A 27,526-nucleotide genomic window follows, 5' to 3' on the forward strand; every position below is an offset into this window, starting at 1 on the left:
AGATAACTCCTCTAAATTTTCATACCTCAGTTTTTCTGTCCAGGTGAACCTAATAATGAATATCCTGAAAGGAAACCTGTCTTCAGTGATTTATGTTCAACAAATAAGTCTTTCATGTCATATCTTAGAAACAGCAGTAACAAAATACTGAATTCCAGCAAATGTTTAATGTTTTACAGAAAAATACCCACATGAAGGTCCATATCAGCAAAAATATCTTCAAGAATTAATATAGTATTAATGGTAATTTTTATTACAGTGAGGTCAAAATTCAGTTGGTGGAGCAACTTGATCGATGTGATGGTTAAAAAACCAAGCATTTATAAGTCAAAGTGCATAGTAGTTTTAGTAGTCAGGCATGTTCTTGAACGTGTTGGCTTGCTTTTACTTTTGTGCAAGGAAACTTTAAGTTAGATGCCTCCCTGAGTTAATACTGTAAGTTTTGTATGGGATACAAATGCATTCTTTCTTTGCAGTTACCTCTTTGTGCTCCGAAAGTAGACTTGTTCTTCAGTGACTGTATCTCGTTTCATGCAGAAGGGCTTTGCATTATTTAAATTACCCTTTCCGTTATTCCTTTATTTTTCCTAAGAAACAAGTTACTAAATCAGAAGTGCAAGTCATGAGTGAGCAAAGCAAGATGAGTAATTGATTGGCAATTGAAAAATGTTTAAGAGCAGGTTACCTGAGCCATGCTTAAAGTAGGATCATTCAACTTGCAACATTAAAAGGGGGCTAACTTCCTCTGCTGCTAACAGGCACATGACTTGCAGTCTAATTGCAGATTATTGTAACTGGACTGGCAATAGGGCATAATCTTAGAGGAGCAAAGAGCGGACTTGATCTCAGGTTACACAGGTCTCACAACACTCAAGATGAAAGAGATCAATGTCTGCCTCTCGATGAGAAGAATGTGACTCTTGCCTTAGTGACAAGATTGCTTGCTGTGAGTATGTAAATTAGACAGCTCACTCTCACTATAACTAGGGGCCTTTCTATGTGGTGCTTGCCATTAATTGTTAAAATGGAACTCACCCACGCCAGGCAGGAGGAGAATTCAGGCTGGATAGCTGCAGTAGCCAGGCAAAGGAGCATTCTCTTTTTTACTCTGTCTGCCTGCTTTGTTCTTTTCAGCATGGCCTTATCTTTTATTTTTTGTGAGGGGAGGGACAGGCTGGAAGGAAAATGAAAATAATCAAAATAGTTTGTAAGTTGTTGTATAAATATGAGTAGTATTTCTAAAGTTTTTGCAAATGAAAATGGCCATAGAAATATCATCAGGAAAATACTGACAAATTGCATAGGAACTTAATTATTCTGTAAGTTTGTAATTGAAGACAATATATAATATTATATGGTCTAATTTGGGTGAATATATATATATTTTTTAAATAATGGTAGTCCATAAGTTTCCTGAGAAATCTTCCTCATTCTAGCATTATACTAGCACGTGAGTGAGCACAGAGCCTTCCTTCTAAGTTGCTAAGATCTCACAAAGCAGAAGAAACTTATATGTGACATTTTTCCTCATGAATCTTCTACATTGATCACACATTGGAAAGAGTTAACAATGAGATTTGAACTATTTTTGAAGTAGCCTCATTAAAAGTAATATAGGATTCAGTCCATAAATTTTGACAAGTTAAAAGCTTGCAAATTAACGTGTCAGGAGCACAGTTAACCTGGTGGTTGCATCTAAAGGCAATTTGTGTGTGGTAGGTAAACATGCAAACTGTGAGTGTGAGATTTTGTCAGAGACCTTTGAAAATGTTGCCCAAACTGAAGTAGAGGCTTAAAATGAAGCTGGTGGTTGTCTATAGTGGCTTGTTAAAAATGCTGTTTGATTGTTATCAGAACTTCTGTTACTTTTGGCTGGGACATGCTCACAGGATACCCTCAATGTGCTGCCTGCCTTCAGATTATTTTAGTGGATTTAACGCTCCTAATAAGAGTGCATGACTCGCTGTCTCCTATAATAGTGTTTCTGTTGAAGTTCTTGTTGGCAAAACAAACTGATTACTTGCTATAAAAGTTGTTGGTAGGAAATTGGTATTGAAAAACACCAGGAAAAAAAAAAAAGAGCTCCTAGAATAGGAGGGAGAAGTTAGGTAAGGAAAAAAAAATCCCTTTGAATTTGAATTTATATTGCTGTTGCTATTGTTAGGATCAAGAATTCAATGTTGTTTAATGGCAGTAGAGATGTCAATGTTCATCTCTTGTTGGAAGGCATTTGTTACCTTATAATCAGATTACAGGAAAAAAATTCAACTGTTCTGTAAAGCAGTTCAGAATCTACTTGTGATATTTGTAGTTTTCTATGTATTTTTAGCAAATACCAGTATTTAGAACAGAGCCTAAAGATGAAGTGTGACCCATGAAAGCATGAAATGGTTCGTATCCTAGAAAGGCTTCCCTCCAGTTCTGTTTAAATCAATTGTAGAATTTGTGTGGACTGTTGGAAGTAGAGCTTACATTAGGTTGTCAGGATCAGCAAAGTTACAAACCCTGCCGGTGAAGCTTTCTCGAAAGCCTAAACGTGCTCTAGGTATGTCATGACTTCAGTATACACCACTGACTGATCAGACACTTCATAAGGAAGGGTTCTACTGGAAAGAAGGAAAAGGTCCTTTTTCTGTGAAGTCTGATTTTTTTGGGGGGGGGGGGATAGCACTTAAGTAATTCATCTGTAAAGACTATTTTTCAAGAATGGTGTATTTCTAAAGACAGGGAAAGTGAAAAGGCTAAAGTTTGTCTGTCTCTTCCCCTGAGCACTTTCTTCCAAACAACTTGTATGCTTAGCTCTAGTCTTTAAACAGCAATAGTTTGTTTATTCTCACATAACAAATACAATCTCAGTTTCTTTTCTCCAAGCACTACAACTACTATGACTTTTTTTGCATAGTATACAATTACTAAAATGCAAATTCTTTTCTAGGGAGACTCAAATTTTAAAGGGGCAAATGTTAGCCCCTTTAATAAGTGAACATATTGCAATGGTCAGAAAAGCATTTTAGTAAAAGTGCAAATTTGGTAGCAAGAAGCATATTTCAGCTTGTGCACATCTTTGCGCATACTGTGAAAACTTGTGTTGTCAGATTTTGATGGATATTTGCTTGCGGGGGGAGTAGGAGGGGAATCTGTCATTGCAAGTCAGAGACCTTGTTTTATCTACAATAGGCTTACTGCACTTGAATATCGAGTTTTTCCTCTGTTAAATGTTTGTCTCTTACAAAACTAGAAACCAGAATACTTCTCTGTCCATTTATGGAAAGGACTTGTAGTCAGTATGCTTAAAAGTTGCAAGATAGAGGTAGGGCAGTTGAAAGACCTACAGCTGGGATCTGAAAGTCTATACTTTCTGGGTAGTATGCTCTCATTGTGGCAGGGCTTGACCCATCCAGTGTTATGTGGAACAGTCTTTTATATAAAGGACATTTGCACCATGCTGTTTTGCCTTGTAATAGTAGTTCACATCCTTTACTCATTCCTTAGGGAGGCTAAAAGTATTGCAGACTAACTAAAAGGGCCATTTTGATGTGGTATTCTTTAAATGTGCAGTAGATTTAGCTGCATCTGGTTGTATTTCTTGAAGCAAAACTTTTCCAGTACGCTTGCTGGTTGTGGAGGCCTATGGGATTCTTCTGGGCTCACATAGTCTTTAGATGCTCAGCCAACACCTCTTGTCATTCATGGAGTTGCATTCAATGGCAGAATTGGGTCTTAAGAATGGAAATTACCACCATTTATTTTTAAAATGCCTTGTTTTTCCACTCAGATTCGTTTACGTGTTTTAATGGAGGTGAGTGTGTCCACAGAGAGCTCTGCAACTGCAGTCGATTTAATGCAACTGGACCAACATGCCAGACAGGTGTGTAGAGAGAAAAAACACTAGATTTCTGGGATTGTACTCAGGTTCCCACAGCTACAAGGACAGCTTCCCTCTGTCTACATCCCCCAGTATCTTTCCTGTGGTGCTATATTACTACCTATGCTACTACATCTCAACTATATTGAATCCAGAAAAGGTAGCACTACTTAAGTGACTTTTGTTTTGTTAGTGTATAACACAGGTGCTGAAAGAGATCATATATGCAGAACATGGGGCCAATACCACTTTGAAACTTTTGATGGACTCTATTACTATTTTTCTGGGAAATCCACATATGCCCTTGTGAGACATACTGAATTAAATGAACAGAGTTTTTCCATACAGGTAGGGGAATTCACTTTTACATTCACTTTTGTTGGTGATCATGCTAATAGTGCATTAATTTTAAGACATTAAAAATAATTTGAGATTATAGTACAGGGTTCTACTAGGTAATCTAGCAGTAATGTATGCTACCAGTTAGTCTAGCCCAAAATGTAGATGGCTGGGAATAAACTGACGTGTGTGCTTTCAAATCCTACTGCTGCTGTGGAAAGACTGTTCCAGAAAGAGAACTAATCATATTCCTTTTTGGGGGGAGGAACGGGACCACACTACTTACTCCTAATCCCACTCTCAACTTGTAAATGTTAGGTGTGTAGTATGTGGAATACTAAGAATATTATTAAAATCTTAATTTTAACACTAGTGATTTTATTTGGCAGGTCAATAATGATCCTGAATGCCATTCGTCTCCTTATTCATGTGAACGGTCCATTAGTTTATTCTTTTCTGGAGATGATGAGATAAAGATGAGCAGAGAAGTCACCTATAAAGGATTTGGGTAATTGCCTTCACATTTATGATGCTGTTTTTGCACTGAAATTAATATCATGGTGTTGTTTTGATCAACGCTTTTGTGCTGAAATTTCCGCATTTGAAGTTGTTTTTGATTCTGTCTCTGATGTTGCTCGTTTCAGAGTACAGTTACCCTATGTCACTGGGAATTTACGCATCCAGAAGCTAGCTGGGTACTTCCTAGTTAGACACCAGTATGCTTTCACTCTGGCTTGGGATGGTACTTCTGCAGCATATATCAAAATGGCACCAGAGTACCTGGGCAAAACACACGGACTGTGTGGAAACAATAATGCTATCGTGCAGGATGACCTTGAGACTAGTTATGGTGAGTATCTAAAATACTTCCTGATGTGTAATAGTGTTCCTTCCCCCCTCCCCCCGAAAGATTTTTCTGTTGAAAACACTACTTTGCTAAGTGTAGTTTTTTAAGTGTAATGCTAATTCAGTTTAAGAGGGGCAACTTTTGAAATGAAAATATGTGGAAGTGCTTCTGCTAGTTGCTATTGTTAGTGAAGGGGGCCTATATGGATGGGGGCTCTGAGAGGGAGTTCTTTAAAAAGCATGACAAATAATTGACTCAATCCACTACCTACAGTGGTACTTGTACTTCAAAGTCCTGGGACCTGAAAGGTGGACTTCTACTTTTAAGTGCTCGCTACCCCCTTAGTAAGTTCACTTAGGAGCCTGTTTTTTTGTTTTTCTTTTGTTTGTTTGTCTCTTAAATCAGAGAGGACTGTCAGATTTCATATGATCTGGCATTCTATTTATGCTAACACTTTCAGAAGCAACAGTGATTCTAGGACTCCCAGTTCCTTGGATACTAACTTCAGATGCCTTCAGGGATCAGGAAAAATGAAAAGAATTGGGCCCCTTGAAAAATATCTGAAGTCAGACAGTAAAAGCTTCTGGAAATCATTCCTTTAGACTATTTACCACTATGTTCCTCCTCTTTAAAATGAGGATACTGTTTCTGTAGAGTAATACTTCAAAGTGCAGAGTACAATATGTAGTAGCTTTCCTTTGTTGGTTAAGCTATGTTACGCAGTTCTGCAAAGCTTCAGCCCTGTGCTAGAATCCCCCCTTACCCCATTGAATAATTTGCTTGCTAAATCAAAATGCTTAATTTAATACCAGATCAATAGCTCATTGTCCTCACTGCTTTCAGAGGCTTTCCCCTACCCTCTCACCTTTCGGAGAATATTTCTGTCACATAAGGCTGTGATTGTAGTACAGTAGATGCACCGCATACTAGCTATATCCAACTAGTTCAGGGAGTGGCAGTAATAAAGATACAGCAAGATAGGCTGTAACATTTGCTGGTAATCCAAGTAATAATCAATGTCACAAGATATTAATGGTAGGTGATATCTTTATGAACTAGCTGAAAGCTCGCATATGCGTTCTTCCATGTACGAAAATGTTGCACCTTTATTTGCCTAATATAGGCAGTCATTCTGCATCCTTGCACTGGCCCCAGGAGTGCCTTCCTTCTCATTCTTTGTTATTAGGCTGTCTGTGGGGAATTCCGTATAAAGGAACGGCTTGGAATTATATATATGCAGCTCATCACAGTTCTCCTTTCCTTTCTTTTCCGTTCAAGGACTTCAGCAGGCACAGTCCTGCTCCTGAAAGCCATCCTTGCCAAATCACCTGACTGAGTTACCTTCTTTACACCTTTCTAAAGCCTTCCTACAATATTGCCTTTTAAAGGGACTTTGTTTCTTCTAAGGACCAGATGGTCTTCAAACTAACATGCAATTCATTTAATCTGTTGTGGGTAGTGTTTGCCTGTCTCTGCTTAACATGTTAGGATTATTGAAGTGTTTCTCTGGAAAGTCCTATAAAAACATTGTTGTTAATCTTCCAAGTCACTGTGTGACTGTATGTGTGTCTTGTTTAGGAAAACTGACAGATGACGTAACAGAATTTGTAGAGAGTTGGCAGGAAAATCCTCCACGAGGAACACCCGATTGGGATAATACTTTTGTCAATGAACCACCTTGCCTGACACAAAGCCATGAATCTCTACAGGTTTGGATAACATGAAAGGAATATTACAACAGTCTGTGATTCTTACTAGAGCCAGAATTTGTTTTAGTGTTTTGAGGGAGGCTGGAGATGTTCTCATTTTGCCTTTGGAGAGGAGGATTAAGATGGCATCTGCAACAGAGCTTCCCTTGTCCATTTTTCATTTGGCTTCTAGAAAAGTTTATAATTTAATCCTTGGTCTTTTTGGCACATTTTATTGTATGGAAAGTAGTCAAAAGAAGTATTTTTGAATCTGTGGCTAAATGAGTGAAAAGTTGTAAAGTAGGGGCTTATTCTAGAGCTGGTTCCCATTTCTTCCCTTAGGAAGTATAGGAGGAAGCAAACCTATGAAAGCGGATTTAAAAAAAGCGTTTTAATTGTTAGTGTTTGGAATTTAGTTATTGCCACTTTTGTCCATCTCCATCACAATAGTTTCTCCTTATAAGTAGTATTTTGAAGATTTAACCCTGAAATGAAGCATTTTGAAGCTAAAGCTGATGCCAGACATGTTTTATTTCTGATGCCTTTTACTGCATGATTTAGATAAAATGAGTACTGTACTAAAAAAATAGTTCAAAACTTTAGGTCATCTAGGCTTAGCTGCAAAAAAGTCTTTTTTTGGGGGGGGGGGGGGGAGGAAGGCTATATTGCATTACCATCAGTACAATGTTGGATAAAGGATTCAATGTTCTGAATACTGTGGGGTGGAAAGCAACATGTTACTGGCCACTGCTTCTAGTTAATAAGAGGAAAGGGATTCCTAGTCACAAATTTGAGGTGTCTGTTCTGCTTTTGCACAGTATGCTATTCTGCTGTTTGCTGTTGTTTGCTGTTGTGAAGTTTTTCAAAAATAATCTCTTTAATTTTAGAGGATGTATACTCTCTGTAATACTCTGTTACATCCCCCGTTTGAACAATGTCATGAGTATGTGAGTCCTCTTCCTTTTATGGCAAGCTGCACCAATGATCTTTGCATGTAAGTGATTGTTTTGGGGTAATTCTGAAGCTCTTAAAAATAAATAAATAAATAATAAAAAAAGTTGTACCATGAGAATGAATCATGCTAACATGTAAGTGTTAACAGAACTAATATGTTTCTTTTTCTGCATATCAGTTTGTATCTAAAATGCTTTTAATACAGTAAAATGTCTTGATTTTCTTCTCGCTGCTTCTGCTTTTGCTGTCAGAAATGTCTGGAGTTGTTCCTGTTTCCTTTGGTGTAAGGAAGACCAAAATCAGTCCTAGCTATTTGCGTAATTCATTAGTTTATCCTCCCTTGAATATGGCATCTCTTTTGATGCTGAGTGTGCAACATCATTAATATTTTTACTCTTAATGAAAAGTAGTAATGAATATATCAATTCTGCATTTGCAAGTCATGTTAATTCAGCAAAAAGAGGGATTTGATTGTAAGCACGCAAGCTATCTGAATTTATGCGATCATTTCACAGTCTGGTATGCTACTTGTCCAAGTGGTTCTGACCCTTTAAAATAAAAGGCAGGCGGGGATAACTTTCTTTTCTTGTTCACTGGTAGAAGTCATATACTTTCTTCTTGTGACTTTTCTGAAGGATGTTTTTCCTTTTGTAAAAATAAAGACCTTTAGTCAAATCTCTCTTTATACTACTGTATCTGCTGGTTTTCGTGGATTTATTTAGGAAATCATTGTCAAGTTTCAAATATATTTATCAGCTGTCTTCAAACATGGCAGAATGTCTTAGCTGTTTTAGATTTCTAACTTACCAAACAATACAATATTTTAGAATGTTATTTATTAATGTTAGTTCAAACACCACATGATTGTGCACAACTAAAATGATGCAGAAGCATTCATGAGGTTATGATTGAGTATTTGAATGTAGGGAGAAAATAACATGATGTCAATTTTTATTTGTATAAGGTCAGCAATTGATAATGAAACTTGGTGTCGAGCATTAACTGAATATGCCAGGGCCTGTGCCCAAGCAGGAAAACCACTTCATGGATGGCGAACGCATTTTCAACAGTGTGGTATGCAGATGCTTGAGTAGTTGTATCTCAAATACTGTTCTTCCTTCCTTTTTCTCCTTCCTATTATGGACTAATGCAGTTCTCAATGGAAGTGTAACTCTGGCTTCACTTCAGTGCTATGTAAACATTACAGAATTTCTTTTTTATGTGTGTTTTCTGTAGAACTACTTTCTCAAATATTGACAGACTTGATAGATTTTTGATGTATAATATGTGTTACGAGTGTTAAAAACGAATTTGAATTACAGTTGAATTAAGTCTTCATCTTAGTCACTGAAAGAAAGTTTGAAGGAGATCATGAGAGATCATCTAGTTTGTCCACCTCTCTGTAACACAGCATCAAAAATAGCTTTGTCATCCATGACAGAAGCATTTATCACGTGTTTCTAAAAAAATCTTGGTTAATGGATATTCTACCATGCTATGCTGGTCTCAATATTTAAATAGCTTTATTGTGAGAATGTTTCCCTAAGTCTCCCGTGATGTAACTGAAGATTGTTAATTCTTGATGCGCCTGAAACAAGCATCTTTCTCCTTGTGGTTTTATTTATCTATAGAGAAAGAAAGAATGAGACGATTCAACATTTAAATACATATTTGTGTTATGAGAGCTGTTGATTCATGGTTTTAGACAATAAATGCTCAACTGACTTACCTAAAAGTAAATACCTGAGAGAAACATGTGCAAACTATTCATGCCCTGAGGTGGTATGATAACACAGTTTTTGTTTCTCAACCTGTTTCTATTTTGTAGTGATTACCTGTGCTGAACACCTGACCTACAGTGAATGCATTGACTGTTGCCCTGTTTCGTGCCATCAGCAATCGCAGTGTGTTGGCAGTGAGCTCCCCTGCATTGATGGGTGTTACTGTCCAGATGGTAAGTTTTTCAGATTGTTCACATACGTATGTGGTCTGCCTAGATTAAGGTGTCCACAGGATCTCTTTATAACTACCTTGTCAACAGACTGAATGAATGACCTTATTCTCCTCACTAGTGGCAAAAGCCCTTTCCTCCATCTAAAGCAGAGGAACAGGTTTTGTCACAGATCCACGTTTTAGCTATAGAGCACCACAATATGGACAAAAGATACTGTTTGCCGAGTTGGTGATCTTGTGGGTAGGGGAGCTATCCTCCTGATTCTGGTGGCTGCCACTTGTGTTTCTGTTGAAGGATGTCTGCAAGTCCGGGTGCATGCTCAAAAGCATGACAGGAGTACAGCTCATTATTTCTTTTCCTTCTGTGGCTAGAAACAGTTTGTAACAGTGTTTCTTATACCGCTACATGGTTCTGGTAACAATGTGGCTTAAAGGAAAACTGTACACCTTTTACCAAAAGGTAATTTACTATCCAATTTTCCTCTTGTTACTGCCTTATCTTGGGTACATAATTGTGTCTGAAAGATAACAGAGAATGATATGCGGTGGCTGTTCAAACTATGCCTCTTATACATACTCTCTTAGTTAATAAGTGTAGTCATCTTTGTCCTGCACTTCATTTCTAATGGGCTGTTAATGTCTTTTAGGTCCTGGTTATAATAATGGAATAATTAAAAAAGCAAAACTAAAAAAACCCTACCATAGTAAAATAAGGACCAAATGGTGCCTTAAAATATCAAGGCAAAGATTTATGAAGGTGTCAGAAGAGATGCCATAGGTACTTGAATAGATCAGTGTGATTTTTCAAAATATAAAACATTTATGATTCATACTAGCACTGTTGTATTGGAGGCAATTTAGGGACTTGGTCCATGTAATATAATTTATTCAATAAATTTGAAATGTATAGTTGTTCTGAAAAACGATTCCTGAATGGTCTGCAATTTTATTATGCTACCTGACTGTTAGTGTTGTTATTAAGTATAATTGCTAATCGCGGTACTTCATTAGCCATTTGTAAAGATATTTCACTTTTTTCTTTTTCTTGTTGTTTTATTTTTTCAAGGCCTAATTTATGAAAATGAATTGTGCATCAAGCCTATGGACTGCCCTTGTGACTACCATGGAAGTTTTTTTGAAATGGGTTCTGTGGTTTATGAGGAATGTAACAACTGGTTAGTAAATTTCCTTTCTATGCTGTCCCTATGATTTAGTCCTTTTGTGGTCACCAGAGAGGGAAGATCTTTAAGGCCTGTGTTTCAATTAAACATTGAATAAATTCGATAGGAGTCTTCACTTGTCCCTACATACAAAAACTACTCTTCCACTGAGATGTTGCAACTAACAGAAAGACAGAGGAAGTTAGAGCTATCAGTTTTAATAAGGAAGAGGAGCAAAAGACACATACTGGAGAGAATACTGAAATGTTTGGTAATTTTTTCATCTTAAAATCTGCGTCAAACTAAGAACAATCTAGAATTCAAAACCTTAAAAACTGAATTAGTTTGACATTACTTTATATCTCTTTGTTTGTATTGTCTCACTTGGAGGCAGAGTCTAATGTCATTATGACATGAAGTTGTTATTTTTAGAATTTCTAAGTTAATTTTGCACTTCAGCAAGCAAGGTTTGTAGGAAGAGATAATACCTTTTATTGGATGAACTTGGAGAAAATGGATGAGTTTGCAGACATACAACCTCTGTATTTTCCCACAGCAGTTGTTTTTTTGAAGTTATTTTGTTCAAACTGAACCTGTATATTCTTCTTAATATCAATCATCCTTGACTTTTTACAATGAAGCTAAGAATGGGAGCTCCTTTTACAATGACCTAAAAGAAAGAGAAGTGTTATTAGACATATGGATGAGACTTCGCCTGGCCATATATTCTTGACAAGTCCTTGCCACAGCCTCCAGGCTTTCTAGTGATTATAATAGCTCTCTTTTACCATTTTATGAGACTTATAAGACATTTGGTACTCTCTTCATGGAGTAGGAAACCAGGAAGACCTGAGGGATGCATGCCATATGCTTAAAAAACAAAACAAAACAGCTTTTCACTTTTATTTCAGCACTTGCATTGGAGGAAAGTGGATTTGTACAAATCTTACATGTCCAGGTATGTGAAAATAACGAGTGTTGGATACTTAACCTTTTTTTAGTAACTCTGATTTTTTTTTTTCCAATTGGGATAGAATATTGCTCTTGGACTTTTACATGATTTTTTCACTATATAGTTTGTATTTTTGTTTGTATTTGTACAAATACATTTACACACAGTGGACTAAATATTAAAATGATCTGAATAACAGCCATCTGCCCTTTCCTGCTGAGTGTAGTAATGCCTCTCCCAATGGGTCACTGTAATGTTTCTGATAGGTGGCACTACCTGACTGTGCCTGTTATCCAACTAAAGTTTCCTATACAGTCTTCTCTTGACAGACTTAGATATATATTATGGAGGCAATTCTATGTGCATGATTACTTGTTTTTTCCTCACAAAGTCACAGGCTAGCTATGTCGTATCTAGCTGTTACACAAATAGTAGTTAATTGCTTTCACAGTATGCCTGTGGAATGAGGGGTGTTACTATTTTTGCTTCCCAGGTGGGCAACTAAGCTATGGAGAGGTTAAGAGCTGAAGGATTTTGAGTATTAGGGGTACCCATGGCCTCATGATTTATGTAGCAGTTGATGGTTTCAAGCCTTTATCTCAATGATGTTAACTACTGTGTAAGTGCTTAATATTTCAGCGAATCACTTCTTAGACCCTCACGTATCAAACACTGGGAATTTAAGGAGCACCCAAATTATTTGCTCCTGTGACAGGGAAAAAAATGTTTCAAGTATGCTGGCCTAGCATCAGATAAGAGCTCCATAGCAAAACCAAGTGTAGGATTCAGTTCCTAACTATGTTCCTGATACCTGGACACAATTTCATAGATTAGTATGACACGATTTTAAACCTTGTTTATATCTGTTGGAGCATGTGAAGTCTACAGCAGTGATAGCTGTCAAGAGGATGAAATATTTTCTGCATACTTAAATCTGTTTTTTGTTTTATCTGTCAGCTGAGTGCTCAGTTTCAGGAGACATTCATTTCATGACCTTTGATGGGCGCAAATACACTTTCCAAGCTACCTGCCAATATATTCTAGCGAAAAGCCTTACATCTGGAGAGTTTACTGTATCCTTGCAGAATGCTCCATGTGGACAGGTAAAGTTTAAAACCTTCAAATTAGGTTTATATCCTGAAGGGAAGCTGTGTTATGCAGGGCAAACCCTGCCCCTCTCCCCCTGCAAAACCCCAGAGCTACTTGCAACTGAATATATTAAAATTAATCAGTAGCAACAATTTTCCTTACGCTTGAAACAGTCTAACAACAGTGGCGAAGGAAGCCCATGCAGAAGTCTCATGTTTTCTTGCAATAAAAGGGAAAGATTATGCTCTAGCATTTCTGATTCAGTGTTCAGCGAGGTTGTTAAATAGCATATGATGGTCCTTGAAAGAATCCCTGGATGATGGCTGATTTTTCTTGAGCTCTCTGAGTGTGTCTTTGGGTTTGCACTCAGCACATAAAAAGCCTACTGCTTATTACTGTTTGAAGGAAGAATGACTTTTTTGTGCCTTGAATATAGATTTCTCTTCTGGCTTTGTTCTTGCAGCTTGAAATTCACTTTATATAAATTGATACGGAAAACTTTTGGTAGCTTTTGGATTTATCTCAGATTTGGGTGTGTGTATGCATCTGTTTAATGTTGTAAGTTGTTACTCTGTACAACTCAATTCAGCCAAGCATATGTGTGCATGTGCTTATACATAGCTGATACTAATGATACTCCTACTTCGTATTTGCAAGTGTCTGATACCATACACAGAAGTCGCCAAAGTTTGTCTGCTTTATCTTGAAGACCCCATTCTCCTTCCTTGTGTATTTATGAATATGCATTATAGAAGCTGTAATGCTCTACGTGTGAGGTATGGAACACCAGATAAGATTTTTGCTAATATATGGGCTACTAATACAATTCTGATGAATAGAGCAGCTACAGCATTTTATTCTTACTGTGGTCTTGACAGCTCTTACTTTTGAGAAAGTTGTGGCATATTAGAACAGGTCTTAGGCGTACATAGGTGCTGTGAGAAGTGTAGTTGAAATGTTTTCTGGATTCAGGATTTTCTCACTGACCTCATTGTATGTATGTCTGACTTTATATATGCATGGAAAGGCAGAACTTGGCCAGCATTTTGTTCAGCTAATGCCCCAATATTGTGTTAGGGTCATAATGCTACTACTGATGCTAACTTTCGGGTAAGGTCAAGGACTAAGCTGCTGGCCCTGTGCTCTAAGAGCAAGGTGTTAAACTTGGTATCTTGGTGAGGTTTGCCTTCTGGCTCTGATTTTGATCTTTTAATGATTTTAGCTTGGGAGCAACTGAACAGATATTTGAACTGTTTATAGACTTAAACATGCTTTGTTATTATTTGCTTTCTATATTTCTTCATATGCAATATGTTAGGCACAAATTTCCATTCTTAATGTGACAAGTGTAAATGTTGTTGCAATTACGTACTTTGGGTAAAATCAGATTTAGAGGTGTTACTGTTGGTTTCTTTGGAGGTAACTGTAGTTATACTTGATTATAGTATTTTACCTTTGCTCTCTAAACAAATGTGTGTTTCTAATAAATCCTCCTATTACATTAATGATTGCATTCATTCTTCTCTGTGGCTTATATTGTTAATGCACTTCAGGTTTCCTTGGGAAGAAGAATGCACATATAAATGTAAGGTTGTCAGGCCTCACTGTAGAAAGGCATATTTCAGTAAAGACTCTACATCCTTGTGCCCAAAAACCTACTTCTCTGTATGACAGAGAAGGTCACCTCTAAGCAGAAGGAAGTGATATGAAAGTGTAATCAATAAGCTTATTATATTAAAATTGATGACTTATTTGCAGTCCAGAGAAGATAAGAGGCTGATTGCCTGGAGTCCCCTTCTCATCTTAGTGATGGAAGTTATATGGGAAATTAGAAAAATAACTGGATGGAGACTAAATATATTTTCCATCTGGATGACCAGCAAGGAGATGCCTCAGGGTCCTATGATTGCTAGCAAAAGTGTATTTGGATATCAGTTGAGGCAAAAGTGACTGGGTGTTGGAGAGGTTACGAGTACTGAAAAAGCTGATACCTGTGCTGTGAATACCATTGCTTTTTTAGACTGTCTCTTTTGAGATAGAAAACGTATAGTGGGGGCTGTGAAATGAGATCTTGATAAAGACATACACATTTTAAAAAGTTTAAGGTTTAGCCTCTGGCTGCATGATCCTTTGGGTTGGGAAGAGCCTAATTGTTCTACTTGCATTTCCTATTCGCAGGCAAATTGAGACCTTTTTATGGCGCTGTCTAACTGATAGTTACTACAGTTCCCACTTAAAGTGCATGTTCAGTCTAGCTTATTCAAATCTTAATGATTTTTACCTGACTTAATTTTGTGCTAGCTTTGGGATCCTGAGAAGTTGCTTAGGTCAGTATCACAGTCTAGAAGAAACACAAATAGAATAGCTGTGAAACTAAACAGAAACATAGGCACTACAAAATCTGTTACACCAACGTAATTTTCTTCCCACTTTGCGGAGTCCATGAAACTTGGGAAAGGTGGTTATGTATGGATGCTGTGTCCTGTACTATATAGCTGAAGATCAGCAAGATAGGATCTCTTGAGGAAACACTGTTAAATCATTTACCAAAGAAAAGTTGAGGCACGATTGACTACTTCCGGAAGCCCAGCTTTTCAGCCTGATGTGTTAAAAATTCCACCGACAGACAGCAGAAGTCTTGAACAAGTATCTGCTGTGATAATGTGCAAGAGATGTATTGTACATCTCATTCACTTGTATGTTACAGAACACTTATCGCCTGCCAAACAGACAGAAATTTGGATTTTCCTTTATTGATGCTTTAGGTGATGGTCCTGTTGGGGACTGTGACAGTCGAATTAGTTGGCATTCTGCAGCACTCCTGGGACTGCGAAGAACCTTGCATTAGTTTTTGAATCTTCTTTTTGATTGTGACTTCAGGACTTTACTTAATGTATTTTATTGTCCGGGTGGTTTGTACATGACAAAACAGCTTCTTTTGGCTTTGACTACATATTGGGCTTCGCACTTCACCTAGCCTTTAACTGAGTTAGCCAGATCAGAGTCCCTTAAAGGTATAAACTTCTACAGAGCTTTGAGCGAAGCATTCTGAAGATAACAGCCAGGTGGATGAACAGAGGTTTATGTAGCGCATGCCAGGGTTAAGCTCTATTAATTTAATTATTGATGTAAAAGTGGTGAGAGGATAGTGAGAGCAGTTTATCTGTACTGTAGCACAAGGGTGTGGGGCTTCAAAGCAGGTATTCTGATATCTAATAAGTAGCTGGTACCACCTGGCAGAGGAACTGCTTTACAGGTCTTGAGGCAACATCCAGTATATTCTTTCCATTTATAAAAATTAATGAATTGAAATAGGAAGCTAAAAGATCTGTAGTGCACAGTCTCATATTTCTCTGTGGTTTGAGAATTGTTTGCTTTTTAAAAAATTCTGGGTTTTTTTTTGTTTTTTTTTTTTAACTGATCAGTCCCATCGCATTCAAGCAGATGAAAAAAAGGTAGAAAGAAAATACCTGAGGAGACTTTAGCTCTTTCAGTCACAAAGAAGCCACTCATCTAGTGCCTTAGAGCTGGTGACATAAGCAGTCATCAGGCAACAAGTGATTTCAAAATGATGTGAAATTTTGTTTAAGCACTTTTTGGAAGGAGAATCAGTCAAGTGATCAGCACAGCTTAACCTTATCTGAGTTTCAGGTGACAGCCTCCCTGGCTTTGTAGTTTGTATGATAAGAAGGTCTTCTGAATATAGGAATTGTTGTTAAATGTCTAGTGAGAGAAATGGTCATTTCTGTGAAAACACCTGCTGAAAGTTGGCAGGGTCAGTGCTGTGAAAGAAACAGTTCATTGGAACAGAAAAGAAGTCAGGCAGAATTTCTTTAGTTTCTGTGTGAAAGAATAATAAAGCTTTTGTCGATATTGTGTAATTAAGGTATATACTATGGATGTTTGTCCTCTTGGCACTAGTCTGCTGTGTGTAGGAGTAGTACACTTTATTTTCAGCTTCTTAAAAGGTAGGCAAAATTCTGAATTTATATCAACTGTTACTGAATTATATGCACAGATACCAAATTTCCTAGTGCAGAGGCAAGACAACAAGATAAGCTACAAGGGCACAGCTTCAAGATTCAGACATCTGTTTTCACCATCAGTCCAGGAGAGCTGGCTGAGCTGATGAAATATCTTCATTATTGTTGTGTTTTGCTCTTATTTTTAAATTTAGTTTTATTATTTCAATTTTTGATAAAAGATCACTGTTGCATTATTATTTGGAGACAAGGAAATTCTGAATGTAGCCTGTATTCTTTGCATACCGCTCTGTATATCTGTGTGCCCATGAACTGATGGATGATCCGCTCTGTGCTAGTACAGTATCTGTGTCTGAGCCACATGGCAATGTTCAGAGGTCCTTGGAGCTTAACAAGTGTGGCAAGATTTGCCTCATGTTAGGCAAATCCCAGTGAAAGTCAGCAGGAGCTGGATGGTTAAGACTGTAAATCTTTGAATTGAAAATCCTAATCTCAGTTTGCATTGTTAATAGTACTATTTGCCATATAATTTTACCACTTCTGTGACTGTCCAAAGGTAGGGATATTTTAACTAACTCTTATTCAGTGCCTCTTTCAACACTGATGATGCTAAATGCTTTAGTATTGCATCGGCAGTTACTTCTTCACCACAGCCAATGGGGCAGAAAGGGCAGCCTCCTGCACCTCTTTGGACTGCTCTGGACCTCAGCTCAAGGCCTGATCCGATCAGCGAGATGTTTCCTGGGGAAAGACCGAGGCTACTCTTTGACCCAGTGACTTCAAACATCCCGCTGTATGTTTTGATGTGTAAGACATTGAGACATAAGATGTGTAATCAAGAGTGAGAGTAAAATGAACAAATGTAATGAATCAGTATTGACCAGGCTCAGTTTTGTAATTGTTTCTGATTACCTTTTAAATGGGTGCAAGGTCTTGTGATGGAGAAGCCTGATGCTGAGATGGTAGGACTCAAGAGATCCGTTAATCTTTCTCTGTGCCAGATCCACCACAACTGAACATTTTTCTGTTCATAAAATTAAATGAGCTGTCAAATTCATTCTACTAAAAAAATCCGCTAGTCTTTTTTGATTAATAAGCAGCCTTTAATAAGCATTCTTTCCCCAGTGGCATTAAAAGCCAAAGTACATTTAGTTGCTCAGAAAGGTGGAAGTCCTTGCTTAGAAACGTTGACAGCCACTGACTAGTGTTAATCATATGTCTGGCTAATTGCCATGTTACTTAGTACAGGTGTATTTGTTACTGTAGTATGCTGGAAACATTCAATATTCGATAGGCCCTACGCTCATGCTGCCTTGCACCTGCTTGGTGTGATGTCTAGTTGAAGATCTCTACTGTAATACAAAACATGCAGGAATACTAAGTAACTTAAGACTTGATTTAGGTACCAAGTTGTTTCAGGACTTGCTATAGGATTTTTTAAAAATCTGTCTTCTGGAAGGCTTTTCTGTATGTTTATTGGCTTTGCTCTTTGTGCTACAGTTGATAAAATGTGGGCCACATAGGTTTTTCATGTCTTGCCTGGGTCCTGGGTATCATCCACCTTTCAAAATTGTTGCTGATGAGCCACTGGTTGCATGAGTACAGAACTGCTTCCTTCTCGGTATTTTTAGGTCAGAAAGTGTGTGTAAAACAAATGGCTGAAGGTTTAAGAAACACATTCTATATATATAGCAGCACAGACCCCAAAGTGTTCCTTAGAAACCTAAAAACAACGTACCAAAATCAAAGAATGTAAAAAAATCTAGCCTGATACAGAGCATGTGTACCGTATTTGACTTTGAATTCAAGTTTTGATCTTTAGGCTGCTGTGAAATTTTCCTGTGCAGGCAGTGTAGTTTATTTCTGCTATGAAACTATAGCAACATGAGTCTCAATATTTCACTTTTAGAGGCAAAGATCTGTTAATCACAATGTGTTTTTTAAAAAAAAAAAAATCCAGTCTATCAGCTCCTTTTGGTTCTGGTGACAAGTGAGTGCCACTGAGCGGTTGGGTGCAAGTAGGGTAGATGAGGTTGATCTAGGATTCTCCTGGAGTACGCTTCAGTCCTGCTGACTGAAACCCAGTATTCCTTTCCATGGTTTTCCTGTGTGATCTGCCTGAATTGTAGAGCTGAAATGGTGATAAGAGTAAGGAAGTCAAGCCACCTGGATGCTGTGATTATTGTATGCTGTTATGATGCTGCCTTTCTTTCATCAGTATTCATCCAGGGAACTCAGGGAGTGATTGCAACTCTCTTGGAAGTAATGAACTTAAATGCTGCTTTATAAAATGATTTACAAGAAGCCTCTGTCTTTTGTTATTGTGTGTGTTAAAAGGAATTATATATCTTAAATATATGTTAAAAGAACCTAGGTATATCAACACAGTTTAGGTTGAAGAGAGTTACAAATACAGATTTCTTTTTTTTTTTTTTTTCTGTGTACTGCTGTGTGGAGAATGCAGCCTTACTTGTGAATATCAGCTTGGCCTCAGTGAGTTTTGGATCAATGGGTTTCATGATTTGCAGATGGCTTTATACAAAGCAATGTAAGAGTTCTTTAAACTTCTCTTCACAAATCCCAGTTCGAACTGTATTTGCGTAACATGTTACAATTGCAATAAAACGCATGTGAAATTATTCAAAATATTTAGGTTTTTAACTAAACTCTAAAGCTATATATTTTGCAAGTGCACTTTGTGAAGTTAGATGCAACTGAGAATGTTTAATTTTCCCCTTCATTATAATTTTACTTGCAGTCTAATTTACCATTCATCCTGCTTTAATATTTTTTTAAAAAATTTGTTTTGCCCTTACTTGCAGAACCAAGATGGATCATGTATCCAATCAGTCAGTCTTATTCTTAAGCAGGACCCCAAGAGGCAAGTGACTCTGACTCATTCGGGAGATGTTTTGATATATGATCAGTACAAAATTAGCCTGCCTTATACAGATGGTAAGGAATAATATATATGCATCTAATATCTATTGAGCACTAAAACAATATTTTAATGTCATATACATATGTTGTGATATTGTCAGTATTGCTAACATATTAAAGTTAATAATGTATTGTTAGTTTTAACATTGTTAATATTTCAAGAAATACGAAGTATGTTTCACAAATTAACTGCTGTTGTACCTTGTATTCTGATGTTGAGTTGTGCAGTAGCTGTATTGTGCTAGTGTCTCTTATGTTAATGTTAAGCATGTTGTGTCTCTAACAAGCCCGAATACCATCCCTCACACTTACACTGCTGGTTAGTTCTTTCCTGAGGTGAATTTCTTTTCTCTAATGTTTCTTGACTGAATAATTTCTTTTCTCTTTTATAAGCAACTCAAGTACATATAAGTGGAAGGGGCACTCTTGCTCCTTACAGATAAACTACAGATTTTCAGACAAAAGTTTTCTTTATTTATTTTTTTTGTCTCAGTGGATTTTAAATCTGTTCTTGTCGGAAGATATTATCAAGTATCCACATATGAATATGTGACTGTTCTGCAACGATCAATGTTAGCTTCAGTGAGGGCTTGATTTGCAAAGATGAATTTATTTGATATCCGTGGGGACTTGGCTCTTTGGGAATTTCCTAAAAAGGTCTTTAATACAGGAAGCACATTGATACTCTTAGGATTTTTTTGTCTACAATAAATCATCTGAAATATTTATACCTTTAAATTGATTTGCTTTTAATTAACCTTTATGAATCTCAGTGATTGCTGGATGCATTTTCCGAAAGTTTGGTGATTATTACAAGTTTCTTATTTTCTTTTTTAAAATTCTGAATCACATCCTAACCTCTTATGATAAATTGATTATTTGGGAAGAATAGGGGCAGAAAAGGGGAAAAAAAGTAACCTATCTAAAATTCATATAAAACAAAATAGTGAAAATGACTAGAAAGAAAATACAAATTAGTAATTTTCCTTTGCCTTTCAACAATCTCTGTTCTTGCTTACCAGATTTATTTGAAATACGGAAACTCTCCTCTGTATTTCTTCAAGTAAAGACGCACATTGGATTGCGGATACTGTATGACAGAGAAGGACTGAGGCTTTATCTTCAAGTTGATGGTCGGTGGAAGGATGATACTGTGGGCCTTTGTGGAACCTTCAATGGAAATACGGAGGATGACTTTTTGTATGAATAGCTACAAGATTTCTATATTTGTATATACATATATCTATAGTTAGAATGTAGATGAAGTGTATGCTAAAGCTGAATACATAGGTACCAAGAATGTTTCATCTTAATGTTTTGAGATAGTGGTGTCAATAGTAGGTTTTAGTTTGCTAATAGAAAATCTGTAACTTCAATTACATGGTTTTAAAATAGGTTTTGTTTAGAGTATCTTAATATAACAGTACAGTGAAATATATATGACTCCAAAGCATGAATTTATTTGAACAGTTTTGTCCAAAAGATGGAGTGGCCTGTGTAAGGGACCTCCTATTTTTCTGCCAGCTTTTTATCTCTCTCCAGCTCCTATTTTCTGCTACAAGTTCTAATCGTCTTTTGCCAACATAGCCTCTTCTGTTCTGTGTCTGCAGGCCGGCATTAGAAATTGGCTGTTGCCTGAGCTCTGCTTTGCTGTGATGCAGTGAAGGATGGTTAGAGCTGCCTGAGCATCACAGTCAAGCTGACTGTTTCTGCCCAGCTTCTTTATACCGTTTGTCCTGCAAATGCCAAATAACAAACTGGTGTCCAGAGGATGAAGTAGCCCAATGGAATTTGGAGAAGGAGAATATGAATTTGGAGTGTGAAAGAATATTTCTCTGAGCAGGAATAAAAAAAGGAGTTGGAGATCGTCTATCCCTCAAATTGATTGGAATTTTTAAAATTAAAGCTGATGGAAAAATGGAAAAACTGTCTATAATTGTTCCTGATTTAAAAAGAAAAAATCCTTAAGTTTTGGAACAATTTCTCAATGATAAAAAGTATTAGTAGAATAATATTTTTATAATGAGACTAGAAAATGTACAGACTAGATCTCAAGTAGCAGAAGATAATATTCATGTGCAAAAACTACTTAAAACATTTCTTTTTGAAGCAGATAGGCTTTGTAGTGTATTTTTGATGACAGCCTTTGGGCCTGTTTTCAAGTAACTGAGAAGTTGCTTGGATAGTTGATATTTGTGAGAATAGCCCTTAGAAGCTACAGTAACTTATGAACCGTGCTGAGAGATGGCACAAACCATATTGGGTGAGCATCTCTACACGTATACAAAACTGCCTGCTCCACACCAGGTTTTGGAGACTTTCCATATGCAGTGGTGCATTTTACAACCTCTCTCCCCTCTACCTCCAGCAGAAGTAATACTACTGGTTGTATGACTAATGCTGTCTTTTCTGTAGAGTGTGACATCCTGCATTGAAGCACATAGTTTCCATCTTTCTCCCTGTACAGTATTAACGTGCCTTCTTATTTTGATTGGATCCTGTCTGTCTTTCAACTTCTGCTGTGCCTCTGTTTGTCTGGGCCTCAGAGATACCAATTGCTCATGCAGTTGTATCTCTGGACCTTGGCTTTTCTGCCCTCCTCTTTCTTCCAGGGACTAGAGAGCCTGGGAACTGAGATGACCAGGAACAGACAGGAAATTATAGGCAAAGGAGAGATGAAAATGGATCAGATATGATTTGGGGGGTAGAAGTATGGATTGAAAGAGTGCAAATTTTCAGGACAGCTATGCTCCTCCCTCATCCTCTCTTGTGAAAACAGAATTTGCTGGGTTTTGACTCTTCCTTCCATGCCAAGTATCAAATGGCTCTGGATCACATCTCTTTTTTTGTCTGCGCCTGCCTGCTGCCTGGAGGGAAAGAGAGGAGCCCTGAAACTTAATCTGGCAGCTAGTACTTTGGGGGAGGATGCCTGATAATATGGTGCAGTGCAAGGGAAGCTTGTATCAGCTGTAATGAAGGAGGTGATAAAACAGAGACCATTCTGTAAATTCACTTTTTTGACTGATTTCTCTTTTGTAAAAAAGATCTCCGGCTGGAGTACCAGAAAGCACTCCACAGCTGTTTGGAAATGCCTGGAAAACTTTACCAGTGTGCCTTCTTGTGCATGACAGTTCGCAAATGGACCCATGTGATATTCACCTACAGGCAGGTGGGCACTGAGACTCCATTGTTATTGATAAAAGCATTTCTACTTATTACATCTCTGATTTTCCTAGTTGGATCAGGAAAAATAACTACTAGTCCTCCGTGCTGAAAAAATGAGTGCTTATCAGTAGCACTTGTTAATTTTGAGCCCTAACAAGCCATGTAGTATACTATTTAAATATGTTCTGATATCTGAAACACCCTTTGAATACCCGCTTGAAATACCATTTTTTATTTCTTCTTGTTTGCAGTTAGAGTATGCAAAGCTACATGCATTAATGTTTAATGTAGTAGTATGTCTAGTATTGGTAGTGCTGGTGGTTAAAATGGAGACTCATAAAAATACTGCAGTATTCATTTTTGGAAATGAATATGAAACATTTTGATTTAGTTGTGTGCTGTGGAGTAGAATCAATAATATAAAGATACTTAGGCTCTGCTGTCTTCAGACTGAGCTGAAACAGTCCAGTCAGGGAAAGGTGCTAGTTGCTGATGCCATGAGGATCACAGCTAGTTGGTCAGTGTAGACATCCTTTTATAATGCAGAATTTTGTATGTAGTCAGTTATAGTCCTCTCGCAGCTCACACCACTTGTCCTCTTGGACTGTACGTGCTTCTGGGCATGATAAAAGGGTGAAATGTTAATTAAGATTTTGCCCGTAACTTCAGTTGTGTGAGGAAATCATCCCATGCCTTCTATTAGGAAACACTCAGAAGATATAGGATGATTTATGTAATGTGCTGTGTAGCAAGACTATGTTCTTGGTAATATGTTTGGACATGGGCATAGAGAAAACAGTGGCCCGTATAGGAATTCAGAAATTCTGGGAGGGAAACTTGGAAGTCCTGGTTTTTCCATCTATCTCATTTTGTGGAAAATGCTAATGTTGCATATTGATTTTTTTTTGACCACTATTGCACAAATATTTAATAGGTTCAGCATTAATATATTCAGATGGTTTTTGTGTTTGTGGTTCCTTATGTCACTGTTTGATACTGCTTTTGTTGTCCTCCTAGCCAATAGTATGGCCCCAAACTAGCAGCTGACGTTATGGTTGCAGCCCTGTGCAATGTGAAGCAATGGGTAGCAACAGATTATTCTTTAAAATACTGATATGTTGAGCTAGTACTGGGAATGACTTAAACTCAACAGGCATCTACTTCTTTATGTTTATGAAAAGCACTGGGTAGTGTCTAGTGCCTTTTGCCTAACCCACATCCATGAGTCACTTTAAAGATAGGAGACCATACCTAGGCACTGCCTGCCTGTTGTAAAGTTTAGCAAGTACTTTGAACTTGTTCTGGGAATAAGATTAAAGCTGTGAGCAGCTAACTGCTTCTCTGTCCTTCCATGCAGTTCTACTGATATCAAAGGAAGTTATATACTACTGCCATATATATCTTGCTGTGATCAGTTACGCTTTCTCATCCAAGTCTTCTTCTCCACTAAAACAGTGTTTAATCTGTTATTTGTATAGCATCTTACGCAGCGGAAGCTTGTAGCATCCTTACGAAAGAACTCTTTGCTCCCTGCTACCCCTATTTGAGTCCCATTCCCTATTTTGAGCAGTGCAGAAGAGACACTTGCAAATGTGGACAGGCTTGTTTTTGCTCTGCTCTGGCCCATTATGCTCATCACTGCCGAAGATTTGGAGTTGTAATAGATTTCAGAGGAAGTGTCCCAGACTGTGGTAAGTTGTCTTCCACTTCTCATCTTACTAACTGTTGTTTGAAGGCTTTGGAATAACAATTAGAAAACAAAATTTAAATGGATGCTACCTGTTAATTAAGAGGAGTGAATTAATCCTAGCACAATCTTCTATGTACAGAGCAAGATTCTTTCTTGCGAAGGAAGAATCGGCATCAGCTTTTTTCAGAGGATGGTTTCTTCTGTTAGTTTTCTTTAGCTCGTTTTGACTTAAGAACCAATGTAAAGATTTTTTAATTCGTTTGGGGGGGGTTTAAATATATACAGAATTAAAAATGCATCTACATCTTTTATATGGCTTTAAATATCTCATCTTGTTCCTGTTGATATTATTCATTAGCTGAGTAAATAAACTTCTGTTCTTTTTGCGTGTAGGCTTTAGGTTTCTTTTCTGTAACTTATTCTTTAAATGAATCCTTAGTTGACTGAGATGAAAAATTAGGCTAATATATTTAACAATTTTAGCTGGATTATTGTCAACTTGCCCTCTGCCTAACAACCTCTAAGAGCTTATTCTCTTACTTTGAGTGATGTTGAAATACAAGAAAGTGCCTTATGCACTGATATTGCTGGTATTTAATTTAAAATGAAAGGAACAGAATAGATAACATACAGGTAGCCAAAGGTAACTTCTCTGTTACCTTCTCTGTAGCTACACCTCACCAACAGAAGGTAGGTAATGTTATTAAGTTCTTTAATTTACGTGAAATTTCAGTGATACAAAAGATGTCGATGGGAGATATAGTACCCTCGTGTACGTTTTAAAAACTACAGGATTGGGGAACCTATAAAGTAATCCTTAAAGCCACGTAACCTGACATTTCAGTAGGCTTTTCTTCATTAACAAGGCTGAAAATCTTTTCTAAAGAACATTCAGGAATTTCACATCTTATTGTAATTATCCATGTCTTAATGCATGATAAAGATTTGGGGGAAGTTGATCTACCATATGCATCTCAAGTTTGCATAGCTGTTTATTCCTGAAAAGGCTGCCTTGCTTGCAGTCATTCTGGCATGAATGGCAGCATCCACTCTTTCTGAATGGTTCAGTTTCAAACCATTTGATTTTTTTCTTTTGCTTATCTACAAGCAAATATAGTTTAATTAGAATGTATTTAAAAAGTCATACTCGTAGGATTTGAAATAGAGCAGTTGTTTGTTTCAAGAACTTCAACTTTTTTCTCAAGTGGTGTTTTATAGGATATATAAGAAAACTTAAGATAGTATTGCACAGCAGCTGCAAATTGCATGCATTTTATCTATTGCTTTTAATATTTTCTTTAAGATGCTGTGCACTTCACAAAGCCCATGCACAAGAGCCAAGTATTTTCAGAGTTGGAGACAAAAAGCTCCAACTGTTTGGTTTCCCCAGTGTAAATCTGGATTAACCGTGCTGACTTCATTGTACTCATTATTACTGTGGATTTACATCTGTGTAGTTTACAGAGTGTAGTGCCAAGATGGCAATTTTAGTGGAATTTAATGTAATTGGGAATGAAAGAATAGAGAGATTTATCAGAAAACTTTTGGGAGGTACCAGTGTCTCTTGCACTGTAACTTGAGAGATTTGTTTCATTTGGACAGCTCTTTCATGTGAAGACACAAAGGAGTACAGTACTTGTGTATCTACCTGTGGCAGAACCTGCCAAGCCTTGTCTGTGCCAGAGACGTGCAGCAGTGATTGTGTTGAAGGCTGTGCTTGTCCCTCTGGAATGTATTTGAATTCCAAGACTGAAAGATGTATACAGAGGTAGGTGAAGCTGCGGTTCTGTACGCACGCTCTCTGTTTCAGGCCACTGTATTTGCAAGTCGGCGTGAAAAATTAATAAACGTGTAACCCATACATATTATGCATCTATAAACTTGGCTGGATTTTAGAATCATACAGAATTGTGTGTTGATCAAAAATAGTTCTTTATAGTACTTACACTCATCCTGCATTACTAAAACTAGTCATTACATACAGTCTGGTTTTAGCATATGAGAGAGAAAAAAGGTGTCTTCGTGGGCAGCTCCTATTTTGTTACTGGTTTCACATGGAATGTACTCAGATTATATGGCAATGCGTATCAGTAGTTATCCAGATCAATTTCTTATATTAAAAAAAAAAACCTTGACTTTTGAATAGCAATTATTAATAGTCAATGGGAATTTTTTTCCTCCTTCAATTTGAGGTGTATAGTTCTATTCTATCTGTTACCTGTTTTCCTCTACTCCAGGAGTGAATGCCCTTGTTATTTTCAAGGAGTTGACTATCCCCCTGGAGAAAATGTTATCACATCATTGGGCAAATGGTAAGTTACATCAACTGTTTGTGGTTTTTTGTTGTTTTTTTTTTAACCTGACTAAATGCTGTGTTGTGTGGATTTTTATTTGAGCTCTATCAAATCATTCTTGCTAGCCTGTTTGTGGTTTTGTGTGTGTGTTTATTTTATTTTTTTCATTCCTCATTCCTTTTTCTGAAATAGAGAGCAAACCTACATTGATTTTTCTATACGTCTTTGGGCAGAGCTTCTGTAAAACTTAAGTTTTAGATTGCTATAATTATAATCCAATATTCTGCTGTGCAAGTAGAAAGAAAAGTCCATATTATGGAGCTCCATGCTAACGTGCAGAGCTCCAAAAAACACCACCCCTTTCCTGACTGTCCTTTCAGGTCTGTTTAACAAGACCATCGTTGTCATTCTCAGTCCCTGTACAAGATATGTTTTCCACTAACACAGTTTAGTGTTACTGAGCAATGTGGCTTTATGAATGGAGAAACAGAACAGGAATAACGAAACTCCGGCCAGAGGTCAATGAGTCTCTCTGTTACTGTTACATTTAGCATTTGTTTTTGTCCTGTTTTTTGCCTTTTGCATCACTGCATTCATGACATCCTTT

General features: G+C 37.2%; 1 protein-coding gene across 1 annotated transcript in view; it reads left to right on the forward strand.

Moving 5' to 3' along the window:
* Positions 1-27,526, forward strand: part of OTOG (otogelin) — a 107,018-nt gene that overhangs the window by 7,211 nt on the left and 72,281 nt on the right. The window contains exons 4-20 of the mRNA XM_026104560.2: positions 3,776-3,868; positions 4,059-4,213; positions 4,594-4,712; positions 4,849-5,054; positions 6,630-6,760; positions 7,627-7,733; positions 8,658-8,767; positions 9,522-9,647; positions 10,713-10,821; positions 11,718-11,764; positions 12,716-12,861; positions 19,653-19,785; positions 20,793-20,970; positions 22,815-22,939; positions 24,414-24,626; positions 26,228-26,393; positions 26,863-26,937. Of these exons, the coding sequence (XP_025960345.2) occupies positions 3,776-3,868; positions 4,059-4,213; positions 4,594-4,712; positions 4,849-5,054; positions 6,630-6,760; positions 7,627-7,733; positions 8,658-8,767; positions 9,522-9,647; positions 10,713-10,821; positions 11,718-11,764; positions 12,716-12,861; positions 19,653-19,785; positions 20,793-20,970; positions 22,815-22,939; positions 24,414-24,626; positions 26,228-26,393; positions 26,863-26,937 (2,239 nt within the window). The remainder of the gene's footprint in view (positions 1-3,775; positions 3,869-4,058; positions 4,214-4,593; positions 4,713-4,848; positions 5,055-6,629; positions 6,761-7,626; positions 7,734-8,657; positions 8,768-9,521; positions 9,648-10,712; positions 10,822-11,717; positions 11,765-12,715; positions 12,862-19,652; positions 19,786-20,792; positions 20,971-22,814; positions 22,940-24,413; positions 24,627-26,227; positions 26,394-26,862; positions 26,938-27,526) is intronic.

This window comes from Dromaius novaehollandiae, chromosome 5 (assembly GCF_036370855.1).
Source record: "Dromaius novaehollandiae isolate bDroNov1 chromosome 5, bDroNov1.hap1, whole genome shotgun sequence".
Classification (NCBI taxonomy): domain Eukaryota; kingdom Metazoa; phylum Chordata; class Aves; order Casuariiformes; family Dromaiidae; genus Dromaius; species Dromaius novaehollandiae.